Source organism: Aegilops tauschii, unplaced genomic scaffold, assembly GCF_002575655.3.
Source record: "Aegilops tauschii subsp. strangulata cultivar AL8/78 unplaced genomic scaffold, Aet v6.0 ptg000601l_obj, whole genome shotgun sequence".
In the NCBI taxonomy this organism is placed as follows: domain Eukaryota; kingdom Viridiplantae; phylum Streptophyta; class Magnoliopsida; order Poales; family Poaceae; genus Aegilops; species Aegilops tauschii.
This window is the reverse complement of record NW_027332839.1, coordinates 130,001-140,000: the sequence shown is the minus strand read 5'-3', so window position 1 is coordinate 140,000 and position 10,000 is coordinate 130,001. Positions and strand designations below refer to the sequence as shown.

General features: G+C 44.7%; 2 protein-coding genes across 2 annotated transcripts in view; one reads left to right on the top strand and one right to left on the bottom strand.

Moving 5' to 3' along the window:
* Positions 1-6,113, bottom strand: part of LOC141032771 (uncharacterized) — an 8,213-nt gene extending 2,100 nt beyond the window's left edge. The window contains exon 1 of the mRNA XM_073506246.1: positions 1-6,113. This exon is cut by the window's left edge and continues 2,100 nt beyond it. Within this exon, the coding sequence (XP_073362347.1) occupies positions 1-742 (742 nt within the window). The 5' untranslated portion in view covers positions 743-6,113.
* Positions 5,619-6,185, top strand: LOC141032773 (uncharacterized). The gene has a single exon (XM_073506249.1). The coding sequence runs from the start codon at positions 5,619-5,621 to the stop codon at positions 6,099-6,101; it is 483 nt and encodes a 160-aa protein (XP_073362350.1). The 3' UTR covers positions 6,102-6,185.
* The last annotated feature ends 3,815 nt before the right edge of the window (positions 6,186-10,000 follow it).

The following is a 10,000-nucleotide window of genomic DNA, read 5'->3' as shown; positions in this document are numbered from 1 at the left end:
CTTCTCTACCATTGAATTCGGCCTTCGGGGTCAACCCAGCGGCTTCTATGAGGAAGGCGGCGCAAAGGAGGCTCGAGGGCTTGTTAAGGAAGGCGGCTAGGGCCGCTGAAGGGGGGAAAACGAAAGGCGTTTTCTGGTCTCCCCTTCGCCTGGGGGTGCTTGTGGGGGGGGTGTGCCACGACGAAACAAGGGAATGAAAGGTCGCTTTGCGTTGGATGCTCTTTACCCTCCCCACTATGAGGGCTCTGTTGTCTTGGGGAGCGTTGAAGCTTGCTTCTTTTCCATACTTTTCTTGGTCATCAATACGACGACCTATTCTTAATAGAACCGATCTTATTTTCACTACAAGAGGAATTTCGTGCTTCTGCCGGATCCTCCCTATCTCCTGATCGAGCTTGTGTAGGTAGATATTGCCTGGTAGGGCCGATAGTAGTACACTGTTTGGGATGGAGTCAGGGCCCTTCTCACCCCCTACGAGTCGTCCGGCGGAAAACTTTTTCTGAGTGGGGTAAAAGAACTTGGAATCGTCGATCTCTTCCTTCAAGATTGAGATGAATCGATGTCGGTCGATGGTGTGAAAACACTTCCTGATGTCGAATTCCAAAAACCAGCGAGAGGTTCCCCACTCTTCTTTGATCCGTCTGAGGGCCGAGTGGCAGCCTCGACCCGAGCGGAAGTGCGATGTGTCTGGAAACTCGGGATCGTAAATGGATTCGGGTACCATTCTGATCGCCTCTTTCATGATCTTTTCTATGGGTAGAACTACTGTGAGCGGTCTAAACTTCGACCCTTCTTTCTTTCTTCATTTAAAAAAGGGGGAGCAAAGCCTGTTTTTTGCTCCCTCAATTGATAGATCAGGGCCCCTCCTGCCGGCCCGAACGAAAGGCTCTTTAAGGAAGTAGTCCCATCACTCTCGGGCCCGGCACCAACCAAGAGGAGGCGGGGCTCTCTCCAATCATTCCGAAGAGCCGAGATCTCGTAAAGGAAAAATTAGCTAGCTCAGCAGGTTTGGACCCGGGTGAATCAGTTCAGTGAAGGAAGGGAGCCTAAACTTAAGGCTTTTCCAAGCCTTGCCGATAGGCGCCTCATGGCTCGCTCAGTTCGCTCGCGGAGTTCTTAGATCAGTAGATCTGGATAGAGTCTCGCTCATAAAGGAAGAGTAGCGCGCTAGCGCGGCTCGCTTCGCTTTTCGACGCGGAGCTCGCTGCTGTCTTTTTAGCTTCAAAACTACAGGGCGTGCGTTAGCACTACGGCTTTTCAGCCTCCCTTTGCTGGTTCCGAACTATCACTGATCCCAGAGATCAACCTTCAAACCTTTTTCTTTGAATCTCAGGAAGGCTTTCTCGGGGAGAAAGCTGGTTGGGGAACTGCTAAACGACCTAAAAGAAAAAGAGGAGACTGACTCTGACCTTTCAAAGCCCTATCTCATCTGGTTGATAGTAGAAGGTACGTACGATGATACCATGGACATAAACGAGGTCGAGCATATCTTTAATGATTTCAAACTAAAGCGTACCTAAAGCCTGCCCTGGATATGAAAAAGGGATTTGAGCCAGAAGAAGATGAGGATCTATCACCAGATGAGGAAATGGAAACAACTAAGTATTAGTTAGGTTTAGGTTCAGGAAATGGAAATGGTAACAGCGGCCCAAAAATGGTAAGGTTTTCTTTTCAAAGAAAAAGGAACGCAAAAGTTTTGCGAAATCCTTATCTTTCGGCTTTTTAAAGAAGATAGGCCATTACAAAAACAAGGTATAACAGTCGACTTTCCTATCAGGATTTTACAACCTGAATACCAAGGGACCACTATTAGAAGAGAGCATAATAAGTAAATGCCGACGCCATCTTTGACTTTTTGGATGGTCGGCGGCGCCATAAACTCGATAACCAGCACCGCGGAGTCAAGAAATTCAACTAAATAGAATCCTAAAACAATCTTATTCGAGCACACACGGGACCCACAGCAATGAAATTCACACAAGCGGCAATCATCCGAGCAGAGAATGGAGAAGGGAAATATACTTGAAATTGTTTTTTTCCGAATGAGAAAGCCTTTGGCAAACTCCTTGCAAATCTGTTTTTGCCGGGCACAATAGACATATCTGCTCAGTCACAACATAAGGAACCCCCAATGTTCCTCAAAGCCTACCCGGCCTGACAGCTTTAGTTGAATGATCTGATCCCGAAGCAAGCTTTCTACTTAAATTGCTATGACTGGCCAACTAATGATAGGACTACCTATCTTGATGCTTTGAATCTGTATTCAGAGCTTTTTTCCAACTACCGGGACTACTAATTTCAAGTACAAAGCTCTCCTATGAATATGCTACTGCTCTTACTTTCTACCGGAATCCGAGCATTGAAGCAAGCTCTTTATCGCGCCATAACCGAGTCTCTCCTTGCAGCTCTGACCAATCCACCCGTCATTGCAAATAACTGCTCCTTACTCTTTGATTGTATGTCCATTTTTGCTTGATGTCTGGCTCACCGGATCTGGTACATGAAAAAGCCATTCCTTTTCGCTTTCCTTCAACCACTCAGTATACTTTTTTACTGGAAGAGTCAAGCGAAAGCAATTAGTTTAGAAGGAAGAGGAAGACCTAGGGGGCTTACGTCCTCATTTCACTCTTTTTGCTCCTGCGAGACACGACTCAACTACTTTTTACAATTGACAGGGTAGCCCGGAGGTCAGATGAAGGGTCTTCCCCATAAAGATAGATTAGTACTTGGAAGGTTCAGATGAAGGAAGGGCTGAAACAAGGCAAAAACTATTCAATGGGGTAAATAAATATGAGCAATCCGTGAGAATAGCAAACCCCTATCTCTTAAAAAGAAGAAGATAGATAGGTCCACGAGTTGAGACAGAGAAGTTCTAACTAATCAAGTAGGAGTTTACCCACGAGAGTCAGAGGCTGCATCATCAAAGGGGTATAGAAATAATTCAGAAGCACTATGGCCTGAAGCGAAGGGCAGGAACGAACGGAATCAATGTGTTCCAATTTATCCGGAGTAAGGACAGCAGCTGAGAAGGGACAAAAAAATAGCGTAGACAAAAGGTAGGACCAGATCATGCGAAGAGCTCTTCGCCCTATTGATTAGGAATCTCGATCAGAAACCACCAGGCCATGTCTCCCGATAAAAGATGATCCCCACAATGGATGTCAGGCCTTGGCTTTATAAAATCTGATTGGATCCGCACTAGAGGATAAGAATACAGATAGGCTGACTAAGAAGATCTTCAAATTGTCTTACCTGAAAAGATGAGTTATTCAAAGGAATACCTGAAGAATAGAATAGAATAGAATAAACACATGGCACAGCTGGGTGCTAGAATAGTAGTTGATAGAAGTTCTAGTCACTTAAAAAAAAAATAACCACTGCTTAACTTAATTAGATCGTAGAAGATAAGCAAGCGGGTTCGGGCAGTTAGTCCTATTTGAAGGCAAGAAGTTCAGGTAGTAAGGGCTAGGTTTATATAGGGGCTATATTTTTGATAAACATATGGTCTTGCTCATTTCTCATCAAGGAATGGAGATTGGGTTGGTGTTTGGAAGGGGGATTCAGTAAACTGACCTTGGCCAGCAAGCAGAAAAAGGACTGACGTCTTGGGGCGCGCTAGCGCGCGTACTCTTCTTCTGCGAGACTCCATCCAAATCCACCACTTACTTGTTGGTTGGTGTTCCATTCTGTTATCTTAGACTATGCTGCCTTCTTCAATTCCATTCTTCGTCTCCCTAGTCGAAGTCTTCTTGCTGGCCCAACCCAACATGCATTTTAGAGTGCCGTGCCAGGGCGATAGGCGCTCCGCCAGTCACGCATGATCGCCAGAGCCTTTCTTGGCTATGTAAATATAGGGCCGGAATAAGTGCAAGATCCTCAACAAAATGGATTAAGGTGGGCTTCGGATTTTTCATAATTTTTTTCTATCTTTTCATCAAGTTCTTGTTTGATCTGCCGCTATTATCACAATATCCCTCCTTTTAGGGTTAATGCTATCAATGGTGAATCGATCATTCGCTATCCTTTTTTTTAGAAGAGCTTTTTTGAATGGAAGAAAAGTAATGAAACCCGCGATGGCTACTGAATAACCTCCTTTGATTTTTTTTATAATAAACCCTTTGACCTTTTTCTTCGTTCGCCAAATCTTCTTCAGTTCTATCCAAGCTCGGTTTTGTCTGAATCTTTGTGGAAGAAGAAGCGGTTCGCCAGCCGCTACATCCAGGGATCCCACAAAATCATTAAACCTGGCGGCTGCTCGCTCTTTGATCAGTGATTCACCGGCCACTAGATCGATGAAGAATCTCTCAAAAATCCGCTTTTTGATCAGTGATTCACCAGCCACTACATTCTTGGATCCCACCTTATTCTCAAACCTGGTGGCTCGCTTGATTGGCAGTCCTGTAAGCTCATCTTGCATACAAATTTTGGGGGTACCAGGGCCTGCATCCACCAAGAACATTTCTTCCCTTAAGCGTAAGCGTAAAACTGAAGATTGTGAGGCGTTTCCACTACATAATAAGAAACTAGAATTAGATCTTGGAAATGATCGACTCCAATAGATGCTCATCATAAGCTTTTTTTTCCTCCTATTCCTATTGATCAGAAGTATCCAGCAGCGCCACGCCAGAGTGACTTCCGAAGCGCTATGGACGGGACGAAATCCGGCAGCCAGTTGCTGGCTCTGAATAACCAGCCCAGCAAGAAGCTAAATTCTTCCATAACATAACATAACGGGGCGGGGTTGCGCGCGAGCCGAGTGACGTAGGTGCACAAGAGTACTTCGCGCCACAACCATCTCTTTTTTATAGGTTCTACGGACCGATGCCTCCTGCTTCATCTGGTAAAAAAGAGTCATAGATATGCCTGTAATTAGAAGGAAGAACCGCCATAAAAATCTTCCTCGTGTATCGTCTGTAGCGGAACTATGAACGGGAGCTAGCAATCCGGACCGTATTGAAAAGGTTCCTAAGACACAGCATGGAAGAGTCAAAATATTCAGAAGCGAGGTCCAAGAATGAAGAAGGGGTAGAATTACTGAATGAATACGAGCTGTGGCTAATACCCGAGGCATAAAAGACGCATTTTCTACGGGATCCCGAAACCACCAGCCACCCCGACCTAATTCATGATGAGCCCACCAACTTCCTGGCGAGATGCCTACGGTTAAAAACAACCGACATGTCAAGATCCAAATTCGAATTGGTTCCTGGTCCTGGTCAGAGACCACCGTGTTCGCGCCGGCGGTCCAACAAAGAGGCGAAGTAGTGGTGTCTTTCTTTCCATTACGAACGACACGCTTCGCCTGCTCCCTCCCCGTGTCCATTAGCGCTCCTGTCCAGAGCGAAGAGAAGGCGAAAAAGCGCCGCCGAAGCAGCATGAGCAGGCTTCTATTGCTACGCAACAATAGAGCAGGCGCGCCGCCCACAAAATGTTTGAATGATCGGGTAAAGAGCGAGCTTCTTATATGGGATCCGACGCATCCAGCAGAGCGAAGCAGCGTTCCATTCTTTTCGGCGGCATCCTTCCGCATTGGCGGCGAGTGGAGTGCCACAATCCCATTCATCATTTTTGATCTACATAACCCAAAGCCCATAGCACTGGCGACATCTCCGGCATAAATGCAAGGAGGATGTATAGCTGATATAGGATCTTGTGGAACTGGATTTGATTCTGCAAGCGGTTCGGTACGAACGAAGAAATTTCGAACAAAAGGATCGGAACTCGCTGATAGGAAAGGAGAGAAAAACAAAGCAATGCCAAGAGCTCCGTCAATCTGCTGTTCATCGATAGACGAAGCTCTCTCTTTTTCATCTCGTGCCAGATGTAACAAAAGATTAGTCCTTTTTCCTTCTCGCGAACCACGGGAGCGCCCAGCGCCCAGAAGAGCAAAGCTCATTTTCAAAACAGGGTCAAGCGGCGCATTAAAAAGGGCTGGCCCGTTAAAAGGACGCTTACTTTGCGAACGAAGTTCAGAATCAACAAGGGTTCTCCGAACGAAGGGAGTGTACAACTGGGGCGCAGCCCAACTTTTTTGTTGGAGAGATAGAATGGAGTTCTTCACGAAGTTCGAGACAAAGGAAAAAATCAAAGTTTCTCTATAGCCTCTTCGTTTTGAGACATTATGGCTTTGGGGTCGACCCCGGTAACAAAAAAGGAATCCATAAAAACTTGGGATCCAACACCATGATAAAATACTACCCTCATGATTAGACCATGTCCCTGAGATTTGATAAAAAAAAGGTGCATTAGCGGTTAATACGTTGTAATTAGATAAGTTATTTGGAATATGACGGAACGAAAGACCAAGGAAAGGAAGAAGAATGCACCAAAATGCAAGTGCTGCACCAAACGCTGGTGGTTGTTTCTTGTTGTAAGTGAATGCAACGAAAAGACCCGGAAATAACGAATAATGAGAAAATTCATTTATAGACATTTCGTGCTCATTTCCAAATTTATGCTTAGTTATTCCCATCATCCGGTAACCACAGGATGATCCCAATCTCCTTTTAGTAATAGATCTTTTTGATATGTCTCAGTCTCAGCGGCAAGGAAGAGAAAATGCATCGAGTCGTTTATCAAGAAAGTGGACGAGCATGGCGGTCCCTATATCTCTGAGGGGTGTACCACTTTTTTTTTCAAGTCAGCTTAAGAGGTTCAAAAGAGAAAGTCACTCTCCTTATTCTTGGCTAGTGGAATGGAAGCAAGACTCTTTCCTATCCACTTTGCCGAGGGGAGAGAACTAAAAGATAACTCAAGCTAGACAGAAAGGTGCAAAAGTCCACAGTTTCTTAAGGATCCTGTAAGCAAGTAGGTTAAGATTGTCATTTAGCTTCAATTTCTTCAGTCTCACAAGCGGGTCCGCATGCAACAAAAGAAATTGTATTTTCCTACTACTCCGACCTTGCCCTGAAAGGATAAGGAAATTGGATAAGAGCGAGAGCTAGACTGACTGTTGGTCCAATGCTAGTGGAGGATTCAGACTGAGGACCCCCTGTGGCGGCTACTCATAAGAAGATGAAGGATTGAAAGAGGACTGATCACCCCTCTGATTTGTGATCTTTTAATAGAAAGAAAAAGCCTTCTCTCAGACTTAAAGGTAAATGAAAGCGGGATTTTTTTTCTCTCCTCTAAGCTAGCAGCAAGTCAAGTAATCTGAGAATGCTGCCCCCAATCCGTAGCTGAGGACGAACTCAACTCATAAGCTTTTTTTGAACCAAGCACCTGTTGTAGAAATGAAAAACCACCCACTAGCAGAGGCTGGAACAACCCATAGAAGTGTAGGGGCTGCTTCAACCAGGCGTACCCGTATCCATTGATTTACCTCCTCTAGAGAGTATTGAACTTTGTGACAAATAGGTTCTAGTTACACTCCTTAACTCCCTATTCGCGAGATATAAAAGCTAGCTAGTAAGAAGACTTTCCCTTCTTTTCTGGGAGGGTGAGAACTTGAAAGACTGGCAGAGAAAAGGAAGAAAAGCGGCTAATGCTATCTAAACGATTATTTCAAAGTTTACCAAGTTCAATCGTTCACGAGACAGGGGACTCTTTTAAATAAGACAGTGTATGGCTGCGAATAAGTCTATTCGGCAAGTCATAGAGAAGGACTGGATATAAGCTATTCCCCGGTTCTTCATTGGATCCTTTTAGTTTAATATTACTTTTTGGAAGCAATCTCATAATAATATGTATTAGGGACAGCATTTAGGATAGCAAAAGCATTTTTGGAGCAAGAGGGATTACCTTCCAGATTCTTTTGTGATACCCTCTGTGTCGCCTTCTCCTGGATGGTCAGCCCAGTGTCCTGAATCCTTGAGCTCTTCCTCATGGCTTTGACTGGTGACTTACATTTCATCTTATTTGCTGCTCTCTTGGTCCTTGGATATGATGTCTTCTGCCACTCTCCTTGGTGGCTATTCTCCACCATCTCAGTCCCCTCTGAGGTCAGCTGAATCTGATCAGTGGCTGTCTCTGCCTAATCCACCAAGTGTGTACAAGACAAGATCTTTGTCTGTCACAGGTTCTCCTGCTGCTGCAAGTTGATCAGACTGGAATTTGATCCTGCGCAGATAATCTTGAGCAGTCTGGGATCCTTTCTTGATCGTTTGGATCTGAATACGCAGCTCATTTTTTTTAGCATTTGTCATACAGCCAAGACTTCCGGTTTTTTTTCAGGTTTTCTCCCTTTTCTACGAAGGTTTGCTGCTCCGCCTGCACCAGTGAATTATTCTATTCTTCTCCTTTGGTTCAGTCTGTGGGGAAATCAGAATTCACCATTGAATCCTGTGGATCAGCTCCCTTACATAATAATATTTAACTGTATCAGCTACGAGGGGAAAATCTGAAAGACAGAGGATAGAGAGTGAGAGAAAGAGTGTGAGACTTGCGCCGCTCTCCATTTCGAGGGGATTTCGACGATTCTGGGGTGATTGAACTATTTCTTTACCTGTTCAATTTCTAACGAATCAAGATATCCTCTTGTTCCGGTATAAATAGTAGCTATCTGCTCTTCCACTGGGAGAGGATTTGCCTGGGATTGTTTAAGCAATTCCCTTAATCGTCGACCCCTTGCCAATTGATTCTGACTTGTTTTATCGAGAGCAGAGGCGAATTGTGCAAAGGCTTGTCACTCTGCGAATTGAGCTAGTTCCAATTTGGATTTGCCAGCTACTTGTTTCATGGCTTTAATTTGAGCCGCGGATCCTACTCTGGAAACAGAAATACCCACATTAATAGCGGGTCGAATTCCGGCATTGAATAGATCCGCAGATAAGAATATTTGTCCATCTGTAATGGAGATTACATTAGTAGGAATATAGGCGGAAACGTCTCCAGATTGAGTCTCAACTATTGGTAAAGCGGTCATACTTCCTTCGCCTAAAAGAGAATTTAATTTAGCGGCTCTTTCTAAAAGGCGTGAATGCAAATAAAAAACATCCCCTGGATAAGCCTCACGGCCGGGAGGTCTTCTTAATAGAAGGGACATTTGGCGATAAGCTTGTGCCTGTTTGGAGAGATCATCATAAATTATTAAAGTATGCCGTTCGCGGTACATAAAATACTCAGCCAGGGCTGCTCCCGTATAAGGAGCGAGGTATTGTAATGTAGCAGGTGAATCCGCCATTTCAGCTACTACAATAGTGTATTCCATGGCCCCCTCCTCATGGAAAGTAGTTACTACTTGAGCTACGGAGGATGCTCTTTGACCGATAGCTACATAAACACATATTACACCTTGCCCTTTTTGATTGAGAATTGTATCTGTGGCTACTGCTGTTTTGCCAGTCTGTCTGTCCCCAATAATGAACTCTCGCTGACCGCGCCCTATAGGGATCATCGAATCGATAGCAATAAGCCCTGTTTGAAGAGGTTCGTATACGGAACGCCTGGAAATTCTACTTGGAGCAGGAGATTCAATTAAGCGAGATTCGGAAGCTACAATTTCGCCTCTCCCATCAATAGGTTTAGCCAGAGCATTTATAACACGACCCAAGTTATATACGCTCACGGGTATCTGAGCAATTCTTCCTGTTGCTTTTACAAAACTTCCCTCTTGATGCTAAACCATAGCTCTAACTGAGTCAAATTCCACAATTTCTAAGAACGATATGCTTTTTTGCATTTTCCACTGTGAAAGCTTCTCTCAATCCCTCCCTAGTCCTTTCTTTCCTGGGCACAGGCTTACCTGGTTGACCGCCCACATTCATTCATTGTTCGTTCTGTTGTGGAATCGAACCACAGAGCTAGCGCAATTGGGATTTAGAGTCCCATGCGTGAAACTAAAGAGGATTTTCAGTCCTCTGCTCTACCAGCCAGAACCTAGAAGGACACTTCACACCCGATTTGACACAGCTAGACTGGAAACACTGCTTGTCAAGAGCACAGACCCCAGTATAGAATACTTTTTTGAGTATGTTGGTAAGGTCCGGTCATCCGCTTCTGTGCTTGCACTTCTGCGTAACTAGGGGTGCAAGTCCAGTACAGCGTACTTTCATAATTGAAT

Bases quoted from the DNA above. Each gene is read 5' to 3' on its own strand.
- LOC141032773 (XM_073506249.1), top strand. From the start codon at position 5,619: ATGCAAGGAGGATGTATAGCTGATATAGGATCTTGTGGAACTGGATTT.